Genomic DNA, 16,563 nt, shown 5'->3' with positions numbered 1-16,563 from the left:
TCTATGACTTGGATGAAAGGACCGAGTATAATGTAGCCAAGTTTGCTGATGATACAAAGATGGGTGGGAAAGCAAGTTGTGAGGACACAAAGAATATGCAAAGGGATATACATTTGGCAGATGGAGTATAATGTGGGAAAGTGTGAGGTTATCCACTTTGGCAGTAAAAATAGAAAAGCAAATTACGATTTAAATGGAGAAAAATTGCAAAGGATTGCAGTTCAGAGAGACCTGGGGGTCCTTGTGCATGAAACACAAAAAGTTAGTGTGCAGGTACAGCAAGTAATCAGGAAGGCAAATGGAATGTTGGCCTTTATTGCAAGGGGGATAGAGTATAAAAGCAGAGAAGTCCTGCTACAACTGTACAGGGTATTGGTGAGGCCACATCTGGAGTACTGTGTACAGTTTTGGTCGCCGTATTTAAGGAAGGATATACTTGCATTGGAGGCTGTTCAGAGAAGGTTCACTGGTTGATTCCGGAGATGAGGGGGTTGACTTACGAAGATAGATTGAGTAGGTTGGGCCTATACATATTGGAGTTCAGAAGAATGAGAGGTGATTTTATCGAAACATAAGATAATGAGGGGGCTCGACAAGGTGGATGCAGAAAAGATATTTCCACTCATAGGGGAAACTAAAACTAGGGGATATAGTCTCAGAATAAGGGGCCGCCCATTTAAAACTGAGATGTGGAGGAATTTCTTCTCTGAGGATTGTAAATCCATGGAATTCTCTGCCCCAGAGAGCTGAGGAGGCTGGGTCATTGAATATATTTAAGGCGGAGATAGACAGATTTTTGAGCAATAAGGGAGTGAAGGGTTGTGGGGAGTGGGCAGGGAAACATAGAAATATAGAAAATAGGTGCAGGAGTAGGCCATTTGGCCCTTTGAGCCTGCACCACCATTCAAATATGATCATGGCTGATCATGCAACTTCAGTACCCCATTCCTGCTTTCTCTCCATACCCCTTGATCCCTTTAGCCGTAAGGGCCACATCTAACTCCCTTTTGAATATATCTAACGAACTGGCCTCAACAACTTTTTGTGGTAGAGAATTCCACAGGTTCACAATTCTCTGAGTGAAGAAGTTTCTCCTCATCTCGGTCCTAAATGGCTTATCCCTTAATCCTTAGACTGTGACCCTGGTTCTGGACTTCCCAACATCGGGAACATTCTTCCTGCATCTAATCTGTCCAATCCCGTCAGAATTTTATATGTTTCTATGAGATCCTCTCCCATTCTTCTAAATTCCAGTGAATATAAGCCTAGTCTTTCTTCATATGTCAGTCCTGCCATCCCAGGAATTAGTCTGGTGAACCTTCGCTGCACTCCCTCAATAGCAAGAATGTCCTTCCTCAGATTAGGAAACCAAAACTGTACACAATATTCAAGGCATAGCCTCACCAAAGCCCTGTACAACTGCAGTAAGACCTCCCTGCTCCTATACTCAAATCCTCTCACTATGAAGGCCAACATGCCATTTGCCTTCTTCACTGCCTGCTGTACCTGCATGTCAACTTTCAATGACTGATGTATCATGACACCCAGGTCTCGTTGTACCTCCCCTTTTCCTAATCTGTCACCATTCAGATTTTGCCACCGAAGTGGATAACCTCACATTTATCTACATTATAATGCATCTGCCATGCATTTGCCCACTCACCTAACCTGTCCAAGTCACCCTGCAGCCTCTTAGCATCCTCCTCACAGCTCACACCGCCACCCAGCTTAGTGTCATCTGCAAACTTGGCGATATTACATTCAATTCCATTCGAGTCCATGATCAGATCAGTCATGATCTTATTGAATGGCAGAGCAGGCTCGAGGGGCTGAATGGCCTACACCTGCTCCTATTTCTTATGTTCTTATAGACACTGGCATAGAACAGTTGGGCTGAATGGCCTGTTTCTGTTCTGTAGACTCTGTGTAATTGTAAATTCACCGCTTGTTGTGACATTGAGCCACGACAGACCAGAAGGACCAGTCAGCTGTTCTCCGTTGTAAGTGGAATCTGTGTCACTGGGCCCGCAGCCTGCTCCTGATCAGCGGAATGGTGGATAGCAGAGAGATCAGGATCAGGAACATCCTTCCCCAAAGTTGCGAAGTTCGGCACCACTCGCAGACTAGGTTCATGCGCAGAGAGTTGCATTTATATAGCGTCTTTCGTGACCTCAGGACGTCTCAAAGCACTTTAAAGTCAATGAAGAATTTTTGGAGTGTAGCCACTGTTGTAATGTGAGAAACGCTGCAGCCAATTTGCGCACAGCAAGCTCCCACAGCCAGCAATGTGATAAAAGACCAGATTACCTGTTTTGGGTTGAGGGATAATTATTGGCCAGGACACCGGGGAGAACTCCCCTGCTCTTCTTCAAAATAGTGCCATGGGATCTTTTACCCCCACCCGAGAGGGCAGACGAGGCCTCGGTTTAACATCTCATCCGAAAGATGGCACCTTCGACAATGCAGTGCTCCCTCAGCACTGCACTGGGAGTGTCAGCCTGGATTTTGTGCTCACGTCTATGGAGTGGGGCCTGAACCCACAACCTCCTGACTCTGAGGCGAGAGTGCTGCCCACTGAGCAGAATGGTGCTTGGGGTGAAGCATCGATGGGCGCTCAGCACGATCAGGAGATGAGGCGAAGGGAGGGGGCGGGGGTGGGGGGAACCATCAGCGTTGTTACAATCAGCCAGACCCATCTTACCTGCAGAGTCTTGGTCTGTCTCTTGTCCCAGAGGCGCACGACACCATAGCGAGAGGACCCGCTGGCGATCATGAAGTTTCCATCACTCTGCAAGCAGTAAAGTGCACTGTCATGGGGCTCCTCCCACTCCATCATGCTGCGTCTGCAACAGAAAAGATAGGTTAGAACAGAATGAGTATCTCACCCAGGAATGATAGGAGTGCTGGTAACATTGCTGATCCCATAAGCAGCACAAATTTTGTATAACCACCAATCATATACAGCACCCTCTCACGAGGATTTACAGAGGGACAGTACAACAGAGAGCAAGAGACAGGAAAGAATGAGGCAGGGGGTGGGGGGGGACGACAGAAAAGACCAAAGACAAGATCAACAATAAGCTTTTAAATGAGACTTTTGAAGGAAGGGAGGGAGGTATTGAGGGATAGCGAGAGGGTGGGGTTTTGGGAGGAAGATTTCTATAGCAACTTTCACAACCTCAGGACATCCCAAAGCACCTTACAACCAGAAAAGTAGTTTTTTGAAGCGAGGTCACTGTTGCAATGCAGGAAACGAGTAGCAAAGTGCACACAGTAAGCTCCCAAAAATGGCAATGCGATAATGACCAGATAATGTGTATTTCTTAGTGATGTTGATTGAGGAATAAATATTGGCTGGGACACCAGGAGAAATACACTTCTCTTTTTCAATTCGTGCCATGGGAACTTTTATGCCCACCCAAGAGGGCAGACGGGGCCTCGGGTTCACGTCTCATCCGAAAGACGGCACCTCCGGCAATGCAGCGTTCCCTCAATACTGCCCCTCCAACAGTGCAGCGCTCCTTCAGTACTGCCCCTCCGGCTATGCAGCGCTCCTTCAGTACTACCCCTCCGACGGTGCAGCGCTCCTTCAGTACTGCCCCTCCGACAGTGCAGCACTCCCTCAGTATTGTCCCTCCGACAGTGCAGCGCTCCCTCAGTACTGCCCCTCCAACAGTGCAACACTCCCTCAGCACTGCACTGGAGTGTCAGCCTGGATTTCTGTGCTCAAGTCTCTGGAGTGGGACTTGAACCCACGACCTTCTGACTCAAAGGCGAGAGTGCTGCCCCCTGAGCCGCAGCGAGCAGTAGTGGGTTTAGGAGGGATAGGGAGGGGGAACGGGTTTTGGCGCAAGAGATAGTCGGGGGGTAATTTTCGGAGTGAGGGGGCAGTTTTCGAAGCGGGTTACAGGGAGCAGATTTGCCCTGACTGAAGCCTCGACTTATGATGGTGGAATGGAGGGAGCAGGGGATGAACAGAATTCTAGACTTGAAGGGTATGGTTGTACATGCAGCTCGAGGGTCAGTCTGATGAGAATACAACAAAATCCAAAGTGAATACAGGCCATTCGGCCCGTCAGGCCCACTCCATCCAGAACTCAAGTGTGATTATTCTGTCATGGGCTTCCCTCCCACGACTACTGCTGATACCCTACTGAACTGACACTGAGTTCCGACCCTCATCTTTCTAACGCTCAATCCCCTTCTCAACAGATTCCAATCCAACTCCTATTTTCGGGTTGGCAGCCTGTAACTAGGATCAGTGCTTGGGCCTCAGCTATTCACAATCTATATCAATGATTTGGATGAGGGGACCAAATGTAATATAATCCAAGTTTGCTGATGATACAAAGCTAGGTGGGAATGCAAGGTGTGAGGAGGATGCAAAGAGGCTTTAAGGGGATATAGATAGGCTGAGTGGGTGAGCAAGAACTTGGAAAATTGAATATAATGTGGAGAAATGTGAAGTTATCCACTTTGGTAGGAAAAATAGAAAAAGAGTATTTTTTTTTTTAAATGGTGAGAGATTGGGAAATGTTGGTGTTCAGAGGGACCTGGGTGTCCTTGTACATAAATCACAAAGTTAACATGCAGATACAGCAAGCAATTAAGAAAGCAAATGGCATGTTCGTCTTTATTACAAGAGGATTTGCGTATAAGAGTAAAGACGTCTTACTGCAATTAAAAAGGGCCCTGGTGAGACCGCACCTGGAGTATTGTGTACAGTTTTAGTCTCCTTACCCAAATAAGGATATACTTGCCATTGAGGGAGTGCAACGAAGGTTCACCAAACTGATTCCTGGGATGGGGGGGATTGTCCTATAAGGAGAGATTGAGTAGACTAGGCCTCTATTCTCTAGAATTTAGATGAATGAGAGGTGATCTCATTGAAACGTATAAAATTCTTACAGGGCTTGACAGGGTAGATGCAGGGAGGATGTTTCCCCCTGGCTGGGGAGTCTAGAACCAGGGGTCACAGTCTCAGGATTAAGGGGTCGGCCATTTAGGACTGAGATGAGGAGAAACTTCTTCACTCAGAGGGTGGTGAATCTTTGGAATTCTCTACCCCAGAGGGCTGGTGAGGCTCAGTCATTGAGTATATTCAAGACAGAGATTGATAGATTTTTGAATATTAAGGGAATCAAGGGATATGGGGATAGTGCAGGAAAGTGGAGTTGAGGTAGAAGATCAGCCGTGATCTTACTGAATGGCGGATCAGGCTCGAGGGGCCGAATGGCCGACTCCTGCTCCTATTTCTTATGGTCTTAATGGTGCTGTCTGATCCAAGCTTGCTGAAGTCTCGAAAGTTCTGTACCTGTCTCCCAGAGTTCTGTGCTCATTGTCCAAGGCAATTCGGTGTTTTATTTCCAGCTCACCTACACCTTTCATTATTTTAAAGATCTGTATTGTAGACGGGGAGGGAGTGCGAGGGATTGGAAGGTAAGGATAATCGTAAAATCACAAACTGATACAGAACAGGAGGAGGCCATTCGGCCCATCGTGCCCGTGCCGGCTCTTTGATAGAGCCATCCAATTAGTCCCACTCCCCCTGCTCTTTCCCCACAGACCTGCAAATTATTCAGGTATTTATCCAATTCTGTTTTGAAAGTTACTATTGAATTTGCTCCCACTGCCCTTTCAGGCAGCGCGTTCCAGATCGTAACTCGTGCAAATTCTTTTTTTCCTCCCTTATGTCGCCTCTGGTTCTTTTGCCAATTACCTTAAAGTAAGGAGATGAAGTGGATGTTTTGGGAGGAGGGTTTGGTGACAGGAAGCCGGTACGTGAGCGTGTGCAAACAGCAAGAGAACCACTTCCAGCATTCGGCAGCTTGGGAGACACAAGGTCACAATCTCAGCGTTGACGAAGGTGGGCGGCCTCATTAACTCGGGGGGAGTCAACTGACGGTCTGGTACAGCGACAGGATCACCGCTGTGTTTACTGCGATTGCTAGAGATGAAATGGGTGTCGAGAGGGCTGTAGACTATGAAAGAAGCCCATTAAATGCTGCTTCCTGAGTCCTTTAATGCATTCCTGACCAGGGACAGTCTAATGCATCCCCCTGCTGGGTAGGGCTTTAACCCCCACAGTTATGGCCCAGCGTTTAATTTGCTTTATAAACTGCTAGGATCCAATCAGGAAGAAAAATCCAACAGGCTTCATACATTTTTAATCATCTCAAATTAAAAGTAAAAAACAGCACCCCCTCCCACTGACCCATACAGACCCCCGTTAAGATAAGAAATAGGAGCAGAAGTAGACCGTACGGCCCCTCTAGCCTGACTCCATGACTCCAGATCCATTCAATAAGATCACGGCTGATCATCGGCCTCAACTCCACTTTCCCGCCTGATCTCCATATCCCTTGATTCCCATAGACTCCAAAAATCTATCTATCTCAGGGGAGGGGGGGGCGCACTGTCAGAGGGACCGTCTTTCGGATGAGACGTCAAACCAAGGTCCTGTCTGCTTTCTCAGGTGGCCACTATTTGAAGAATTACAGGGGAGTTATCCCCAGTGTACTGGGGCCAATATTTCATCAATCATCATAGGCAGTCCCTCGAAATCGAGGAAGGCTTAAAAGTAAGTTCTCAGGTGACTGTACAGTCCAATACAGAAGGCCAATATTTATCTCTCAATTAACATCACGAAAACAGATGATCTGGTCATTATCATATTGTGGGAGCTTGCTGTGCGCAATTTGGCTGCCATGTTTCCTACATTACAACAGTGACTACACTTCAAAAGTACTTCATTGGTTGTAAATTGCTTTGGGACGTCCCGAGGTCTTTAAAGGCACTATAGAAATCAAGCCTGTATATAATATACTGTTTTACCCGGGATAGTTTCTCCTCTGTATATAGTGTAATACACCGTGTTTTACCTAAGATATTGAGATAGTAGTCCTGCTCATTGTTCCCTTAACCCTCCCCAGTTGTACTGTCTCTCTTGCTCTCTCACTCTGTGCCATCCTGTCGCACACCCTTCGCATTAGACAGTCCCCATGGAATCATGAAGGACACATTAGCTTTCTGACAATTATCACTTTACAGGAGCAGCCAGAGCAGCAGAGCCAGAATCCCCCAGCCCGTCCACAACAAATTGCCCTCTGCCTCCACCAGCTGTGTCAGTCTGACTCCTGGCCAACCCCGGGGACTGTCCATCACTTAAACCTGCGCTGTGTGAGGCATGAGCAATGGGGCTCTGGTCCGAGAGGCACAGCCACACCAAAGCAATTAGTTAATACCAAGCCACTCTCTTCTTCGCACAGATCAACATTTCCAATCAACAAATTCATCTCGTATCTCATTCCAGCCCATTTTCAAAAATGTTACTCCGTTCGTTTAAGGTGCCCATTTAAAAAAATTAATTCTCAGGATGTGGACGTCGCTGGCAAGGCCGGTATTTATTGCCCATCCCTAATTGCCCTCGAGAAGATGGGTGGTGAACCGCTGCAGTCCGTGTGGTGAAGATGCTCCCACAGTGCTGTCGGGGAAGGAGTTCCAGGATTTTGACCCAGCGACAATGAAGGAACGGCTGATATATTTCCAAGTCGGGATGGTGTGCTACTTGGAGGGGGTAGTGTTCCCATGCGCCTGCTGCCCTTGTCCTCCTAGGTGGTAGAGGTCGCGGGTTTGGGAGGTGCTGCCGAAGAAGCCGTGGTGAGTTGCTGCAGTGCATCTTGTAGATGGTACACACTGCAGCCACGGTGTGCCGGTGGTGGAGGGAGTGAATGTTCAAGGTGGTAGATGGGGGGGGGCCAATCAAGCGGGCTACTTTGTCCTGGATGGTGTCGAGCTTCTTGAGTGTTGTTGGAGCTGCACTCATCCATGCAAGTGGAGAGTGTTCCATCACACTCCTGACAGTGGAGGGTTTGGGGGAGTCAGGTGGTGAGTCACTTGCTGTAGAATACTGTCTGTGACCTGCTCAATATGCACAGCTTCCAGCTTTTACTGTTCAGTGGAAAGAAGCAAGGCAGCCAAAATAGAGTGTCACTGCATCACACTGATGTAAACAGACTGAAGGACTCAGGTTCAAGCCCTAGCCTGTGCTGCTAACGATCTGAAATGAGAAGGCAATAGGGGACACTACACTGGCTCCTCCATGGCCTGACCCCTCCCTATCTCTGTAACCTCCTCCAGCTCTACAACCCTTCGAGATCTCTGCCCTCCTCCAATTCTGGCCTCTTGTACATCCCGATTTTCATTGCTTCACCATTGGTGGCCATGCCTTCAGCTGCCTAGGCCCAAAGCTCTGGAATTCCCTCCTTCAACCTCTCCACCTCTCTCCCCTCCTATAAGACTCTCCATAAAACCTACCGCTTTGATCAAGGTTTTGGTGCATCTGTCCTAATATCTCCTGATGTGGCTTGGTGTCAAATTTTGTCTGATAATGCTCTTGTGAACTCCCTTCGGACATTTTACTACATTAAAGGTGCTGTATAAACGAAAGTTGTTGTTGTATTTAACCCATGTTAAAAACTGCCCTGGGAGTGTTTGATGGGACAGTGTAGAGGGAGCTTTACTCTGTATCTAACCCGTGCTGTACCTGCCCTGGGAGTGTTTGATGGGACAGTGTAGAGCGAGCTTTACTCTGTATCTAACCCGTGCTGTACCTGCCCTGGGAGTGTTTGATGGGACAGTGTAGAGGGAGCTTTACTCTGTATCTAACCCGTGCTGTACCTGCCCTGGGAGTGTTTGATGGGACAGTGTAGAGCGAGCTTTACTCTGTATCTAACCCCGTGATGTACCTGCCCTGGGAGTGTTTGATGGGACAGTTTAGAGGGAGCTTTACTCTGTATCTAACCCGTGCTGTACCTGCCCTGGGAGTGTTTGATGGGACAGTGTAGAGGGAGCGTTACTCTGTATCTAACCACTAACATCTTTCACCTTGGTGAGCACAAACAAAATTACTTCAAGCATATTTGCAAAAAGATCTGTACAATTTTCACAGAAAAATGAATTGCTCTGTCTCTGGGTATTGCAATGAGCTTCATTGCCACCAGGTGACGCCAGTACTCCACAGGACAAATGTGCTACCTGTACACGGAGCTGGCTGCCTGAAGGCTGAGGCACTGTGTTCAGGTGAGTTCCCCGCTCTAGCATGCTCACCTGGCTTTGACCTGCCCTCATTCACCACTCATATTTTCTCTCTCTCTCTGCTCTGATGCATAGTCAAAGTATCGGTTCAGAAAATAATTCGAGAATTTGCAATCCGAAATTAACTTAATAAAATTCTCCACTTCCAGCTTATTCCTGGGGAAAGCACCCAATCCTTTGGAATTATTTCCACGACCAGGTTCAGTTTGACTCACTGGAAGCACTCTCCTCTCGGGGGTTAGAGGCTTGTGGCTTCAAGCCCTGCTCCAGGACTTGTAAACTCCTGCATATCTCGGCTGACTTGGCACTACAGCACTGATGGAGTTATGTATTATCAGGGCCAATGTTCTCCCTAATTATAAATCTGGGTGCGCACGGCGGAATTTCACGTTGGAAAAGCCAATGGGCTGCATGGGACAGCTCAATTTAGAGGGAACGTTGTTCTGGGCTATATTCCTTCACATGGGATCTAAAACTGAGGCCCTGTCACATAGCACGGGTGGCTAATTTCAAATTAATATATTTCCATTTTTAAAAATTAAACATGGAGATGTGGGTGTCGCTGGCAAGGCCAGCATTTATTGCCCATCCCCAATTGCCCTCAAGAAGGTGGTGGAGAGCCGCCTTCTCGAACCGCTGCAGTCCGTGTGGTGAAGGTGCTCCCACAGTGCTGTTAGGGAGGGAGTTCCAGGATTCTGACCCAGCGACGATGAAGGAACGGATGATATATTTCCAACTCAGGATGATTTGTAACTTGCAGGTGGTGATGTTCCCATGCACCTGCTGCCTTGGAGAAGGTGGTGGAGGTTTGGGAGGTGCTGCCGAAGAAGCCTTGGCGAGTTGCTGCAGTGCATCTTAAAGATGATACACACTGCAGCCACGGTGTGCCGGTGGTGGAGAGGCTGGAGAGGTAAGAATAGGTGCAGCGAATTATCCAGACTCCTGGACAAGATTCCCTCTCCTCCACGTCACAATCAGGTTAACAGCTCAATCACCTCATTGATGCTTATGGGATCTTACTTTATGTAAAGCTTCTGCGTCCTTACCCACATAACGCAACGCAGCCAGTGAAGCTCGAGACATCCGCTGCCTCGGCAGCACTTCTGTGGAGAATGACTTCTGATGGCAAGAATAAACAGGCAAGTCCAGCACAAGGAGCAGCACAGTAAGTGTCAAATAGCCTCAATGGCCCAACTTTACCCATAAACCTGGGCAGGTGCAGGGTCGCTGGTGGAGGGGGTCCAGGAAAAGGTTCACTCGCTCCCGCAGGAGAAGGCACAGAAGTGGGTCCCAGTGCAGATCCATTATTCATCTTGCTGAGCTCTGAAATAGTCAATCTAACAACCTGGTAGCTTGAGATGATAGGCCACTGTGAGCTGTGGGCAGGAGGGTGTCCACCGTCTCCTTCATCACCTCCTCTGGGACTGTTCGAGCATCCACTATTTACACAGGAAGTCCATTTTACAAAGCCTTAAACTCATAATTACCCCATATCACACTCCCTCACTCTCGCCATCATTACCCCATATCATACTCCCCCACACCCTCCCACATCACATGTACTGGGGGTTGTGTGGAAGGTGTGCACAGGTTGCGAGATCCGATTGTACATTGTGCAGGTGACCAGACAGTGCTTCACGGTTTCAGCTCCTGTAACAATGCTTAATCAGCACCGGCCCTTTACTGTCATCCTGTCTCTATTTTTAAAACAGTAACTTTTCAATTCCGCCCCCACCCCCCCACTGCCTGTGCAAATACAAAGCCCTGTTTAGACCACACCTGGAGCACTGTGAGCAGTTCTGGGCACCGTACCGTAGGAAGGATATATTGGCCTTGGAGGGAGTGCAGCATAGGTTTACCTGTGATACATGGACCCCAAGGGTTAAATTACCAGGAACGATTACACAAATTCGGGTGGTATTCCCTGGAATTTAGAAGGTTAAGGGGTGACCTGATCGAAGTTTTCAGGATATTAAGGGGAACAGATAGGGTGCATAGACAGAAACAATTTCTGCTGGTTGGGGGGTCCAGGACGAGGGGGCAGAGTCTAAAAATTAGAGCCAGACCTTTCAGGAGTGAAATTAGGAAAGGGTGGTAGAGGTTTGGAACTCTGTTCTGCGAACGGCAGTTGATACTGGATCAACTGTTAATTTTAAATCGGAGATTGACAAATTTTTGTTAACCAAAGGTATTGAGGGATTTGGGCCAAAGGCGGGTAGGTGGAGTTAGGTCACAGATTAGCCATGGTCGCATTGAATGGTGGAACAGGCTGGAGGGGCTGAATGGCCTCCTCCTGTCCCTAGGTTGCAGTGTGGCAGTGAGTGAGCTCTCAGGCTCCAAGCCCCAGTCTGTGGTGAGCTCGCTCATCTCAGGATGAGGGGGCAATGCAGGGGGAAAGGCGGCGTGCACGAGAGAGGGGAAAAGGACATCAAACCAGCTGCGGATCGATATTCAGTGACACATGCTGAGCGTGCGCGTGTGAGCAATTGTGTGAGGGCGGGCGTGAGGGTGGGGATAGGTGAGAGAGAGAACAAGGGAGAAAATAATCCGTACGAGCACTAGGCTTAGCTACGATGTCCTCATGACCATAAAGCCCACTAGCTCCCAGCGCCAAGGTGTGTCACTCTATTAGGAGTCAGTGACTAGAGGAGAGAATGGGGAGAAGGTTAAAGAGGAAAAAGCACCTCCAATTGATTCCAAGCCCTCTGCTGTGAGGAGATCTCGCCACAGAAGGGGTTAAAGACAGGGTGTAGCGGAGACAGAACGCTCCAGGGTCAAAGCCTGGCTTAGGTAGCTGGTCTCAGACAGAATGGACATACAACAACAACAGCTTGCATTTATATAGCGCCTTTAACATCGTAAAACGCCCCGAGACGCTACGCAGGAATGTCTGCAAACAAAATTTGGCACCGAGCCACATAAGGAGATATTAGGGCAGGCAACCAAAAGCTTGGTCAAAGAGGAAGGTTTTATGGAGCATCTTAAAGGAGGAGGAGAGAAGTGGAGAGGTTTCGGGAGGGAATTCTGGAGCTTAGGTCCTAAATGGCTGAAGACATGGCCACCAATCGTGGGGTGATTAAAATCTAGGATGCTCACGGGGCCAGAATTGGAGGAGCGCAGAGATCTTGGAGGGTTGTGGACTGGAGGAGGTTACAGAGATCTTGGAGGGTTGTGGACTGGAGGAGGTTAGAGAGACAGGGAGCTGCAACTGGCCTGATTGCACTATATCTAGGGAGGGGGGAACAATGAGCAGCAGATCATTGTCCAGTGTCTCCAGCGTGTGAATATAAGAACATAAGAAATAGGAGCAGGAGTCGGCCATACGGCCCCTCAAGCCTGCTCCGCCATTCAATAAGCTCTTGGCTGATCTTCTACCTCAACTCCACTTTCCCGCCCGATCCCCATATCCCTAGATTCCCTTAAATGAGGCGAGGGTGGGATTGGATTTGCCTGTGATTCCCTTCAAGGGAGAATAGCCTGTCTGGCGTAATGGTTCACACATGAAATTTGGCCAAGCGGATGAAAGAAAGAAAGACTTATATTTATATCGCACCTTTCATGACCACCAGACGTCTCAAAGCGCTTTTACAGCTAATTAAGTACTTTTGAAATACAGACACTATTGTAATGTGGGAAACGTGGCAGCCAACTATGCACAGCAAGCTCCCACAAACAACAATGTGACAATGACCAGATAATCTTGTTTTTGTTATGTTAATTGAGGGGTAAATATTGGCCAGGACACTGGGGATAACTCCCCTGCTCTTCTTCGAAATTGTGCCATGGGATCTTTTACATCCATCTGGGAGGGCAGAAGGAGTCTCGGTTTAACGTCTCACCCGAAAGGTGGTACTGGAGGATGTTTGATCAGTGGTTGTGGTAGGTGATCTTCCACCAGTGCGCCTTCAGGTGAGGGGAGGAGTAGTAGAGATCAGAAACACACTGCTTACCTGGTGCTTGCTCGCATATCCCACTGTCTGATATAGGTGTCATATCCGCAGGTCAGCACGACCGAGGGGGTCTCGTACAGGATATCCAGCACCCCAGCTCCCCGCCGAAAGTCCGACCCCAGGCTGCTCTCCAGCTGGCCACTGAAAGAGATTATGAGCACGGCTTTGTTATATATGTAAACTTATATTTACTCTGTACAGCCACCAGAGAGCTCATCCACTGGTGTCCCAAGCTATCCCATAATGCCTTGGGAGCACAGGTATTTAAGGAGGCCTCACAGGTTGGAGAGGCACTCTGGAGACCTGCAATAAAGGACTAAGGTCACACTTTACTTTGAGCTTACAGTGTTCAGTCTGACTCTTTCTGAAGGCGAGGTACATGTTCTACACCTACAAAGGTCTGAAGGCCAGGAAGTAGCGAGTTATGTCACCAAGCTAAGACGCCTTGCAGGACATTGCGAATTTGAAGGACATTTGGAGCACATGCTCAGGGACTTTTAAGTACTTGGCATTGGCCACGAAACCATACTTCGCAAACTTTTGACTGTAGAGGCCCCAGCCTTGAGTAAGGCCATAGCGAGAGCCCAGGCGTTCATTGCCACCAGTGACAATACGAAGCAAATCTCTCAGCACACAATTGCTGCTACAAGTACTGTGAACAAAGTGATGTTGTTTTCGAATTGTAACGTACAGGGCAGGACACGTCCGCAGATGTCTCAGAGTCCACCATCAAGGTTGATGAATGCAAGGCCATTAACACCTTGTTAGCGCTGCGGGGGTGATCATCTTTTCCATTCATGCCGATTCAAAGGATACGTTTGCAAGGGCTGTGGAACAATGGGACACATCCAACGAGTGTGCAGGCGAGCTGCAAATCCTACTAAACCTGCAAACCACCATGATGCAGAGGAGGACAAATCCATGGAGGATCACGACGAACCAGAGCCTCAGATTGAGGAGGCAGAGGTACATGGGGTGCACACATTCACCACGAATTGTCCCCGATAATGCTGAATGTTGAACTAAATGGACGCCCAGTGTCAATGGAGCTGGACACAGGCGCGAGCCAGTCCATCATGGGCAAAAAGACTTTCGAAAGACTGTGGCGCAACAAGGGCTCAAGGCCAGTCTTAACTCCAGTTCGCACGAAATTTACACGAAAGAACTGATTCCTGTAATCGGCAGTGCTACTGTAAAGGTCTCCTACGATGGAGCAGTAGGGTGGTACCGGGCGATGGTCCCACACTGCTCAGCAGGAGCTGGCTGGGAAAGATACGCTGGAACTGGGACGACGTCCGAGCGCTATCACCCGCTGACGACACTTCGTGTGCCCAGGTCTTAAACAAATTTCCTTCGCTGTTCGAACCAGGTACCGGGAGATTCCAAGGAGCAAAAGTGCAGATCCACCTAATTCCGGGGGGCGACCCATCCATCACAAGGCGCGAACAGTACCGTACATGATGAGCTAAAGGGTAGAGATCGAGCTAGATTGGCTACAAAGAGAGGGCATTATTTCACCGATTGAGTTCAACGAGTGGGCCAGTCCTATTGTCCCAGTCCTCAAGGGAGACGGCACCGTCAGAATCTGTGGCGATTACAAAGTAACTATCAATCTTTTCTCCCTGCAGGATCGATACCCACTACCAAAGGCCGGCGACCTCTTTGCAACGCTAGCAGGAGGAAAGACGTTCACAAAGCTGCACCTGACTTCGGCTTACATGACGCAGGAACTGGAGGAATCATCGAAGGCCCTCACCTGCATCAACACGCACAAAGGTCTTTTTGTTTATAACAGATGCCCGTTTGGAATCCGATCAGCGGCGGCGATATTCCAGAGAAACATGGAGAGCCTACTGAAGTCGGTCCTGCACACCGTGGTCTTCCAGGACGACATCTTGATCACGGGTCGGAACACAGTCGAGCATCTGCAGCACCTGGAGGAGGTTCTTAGTCGACTCAACAGTGTGGGGCTCAGGTTAAAACACTCGAAGTGCATTTTCCTGGCGCCTGAAGTGGATTTCTTGGGAAGGAGGATTGCGGCGGATGGCATCAGGCCCACCATCGCGAAGACGGAGGCAATCGAGAACGCACCAAGGCCACAGAACGTGACGGAGCTGCGGTCATTTCTGGGACTCCTGAACTACTTTGGTAACTTCTTACCGGGTCTTAGCACACAGTTAGAACCACTGCATGTCTTATTACAGAAAGAGGACGAATGGGTTTGGGGCAAAAGCCAAGAAAATGTCTTTGTAAAAGCGAGAAAATTATTATGCTCAAACAAATTGCTTGTGTTGTATGATCCATGTAAGCGTTTGGTACTAGCATGTGATGCGTCGTCATATGGCGTCGGGTGTGTATTGCAACAAGCTAATGATTTTGGGAAACTGCAACCAGTTGCTTATGCATCCAGGAATCTGTCTAAGGCTGAGAGAGCCTACAGCATGATTAAGAAAGAAGCATTAGCGTGTGTCTATGGGGTAAAGAAAATGCATCAATACCTGTTTGGGCTAAAATTCGAATTGGAAAACGACCATAAGCCACTTATATCCCTGTTTTCCGAGAGTAAAGGGATAAATACCAACGCATCGGCCCACATCCAGAGATGGGCGCTCACGTTGCCCGCATACAACTACGCCATCCGCCATAGGCCAGGCACAGAAAACTGCGCCGATGCTCTCAGTAGGCTGCCATTGCCACCAGATCTAGCCTGCAGATCTAGCCATGGTTATGGAAATATTTGAGAGTGAGTAATCAGCCGTCACTGCCCGGCAGGTCAAAACTTGGACAAGCCAGGACCCCTTATTATCTCGAGTCAAAAGCTGTGCTTCACGGGAGTTGGCCCAGTGTCCCAGTGGAAATGCAGGGATAGATAAAGTCGTTCCAGCGGCGCAAAGATGAAATGTCTATACAAGCAGACTGCCTTCTGTGGGGCAATTGTGTAGTGGTCCCCAAGAAGGGCAGAGACACCTTCATCAATGACCTCCACAGTACCTACCCAGGCATCGTGATGATGAAAGCGATAGCCAGATCCCACGTGTGGTGGCCCGCTATCGATACGGACTTAAGAGTCCCACATTCACAGATGTAATACATACTCACAGCTAAGCAATGTACCCAGGGAGGCGCCGCTAAGTTTATGGTCTTGGCCCTCCACGTACACGTTGACTCTGCAGGCCCGTTCTTAGGTAAAATGTTCCTTGTGGTTGTAGATGCGTACTCCAAGTGGATTGAATGTGAGACAATGTCGGCTAGCACGTCCGCTGCCATTACTAAAAGCCTGCGGGCCATGTTTGCCACTCACGGCTTACCCGATGTCCTGGTGAGCGACAATTGACCATGTTTTACCAGTGCTGAGTTCAAAGAATTCATGACCTGTAACGGGATCAAACATGTCACATCTGCCCCGTTTAAACCAGCGTCCAATGGTCAGGCAGAGAGAGCAGTGCAAACCATCAAGCAAGGCTTGAAGAGGGTAACTGAAGGCTCACTGCAGACTCGCCTATCCCGAGTCCTGCTT

The 16,563-nt window shown here is 48.6% G+C and overlaps 1 protein-coding gene across 3 annotated transcripts in view; it reads right to left on the bottom strand.

Annotated features, from left to right (window-relative positions):
* fbxw4 (F-box and WD repeat domain containing 4) overlaps positions 1-16,563 on the bottom strand; it is a 158,163-nt gene that overhangs the window by 1,545 nt on the left and 140,055 nt on the right. For all 3 annotated transcript variants that reach the window (XM_070876390.1, XM_070876392.1, XM_070876391.1), the window contains 2 exons: positions 13,047-13,187; positions 2,702-2,843 (listed from right to left, as the gene is read on the bottom strand). In XM_070876390.1, the coding sequence (XP_070732491.1) occupies positions 2,702-2,843; positions 13,047-13,187 (283 nt within the window). The remainder of the gene's footprint in view (positions 1-2,701; positions 2,844-13,046; positions 13,188-16,563) is intronic.

Source organism: Pristiophorus japonicus, chromosome 3 (genome assembly GCF_044704955.1).
Source record: "Pristiophorus japonicus isolate sPriJap1 chromosome 3, sPriJap1.hap1, whole genome shotgun sequence".
Classification (NCBI taxonomy): Eukaryota; Metazoa; Chordata; class Chondrichthyes; family Pristiophoridae; genus Pristiophorus; species Pristiophorus japonicus.
The sequence above is the reverse complement of the archived record's forward strand: the minus strand, read 5'-3'. Positions and strand labels throughout refer to the sequence as shown.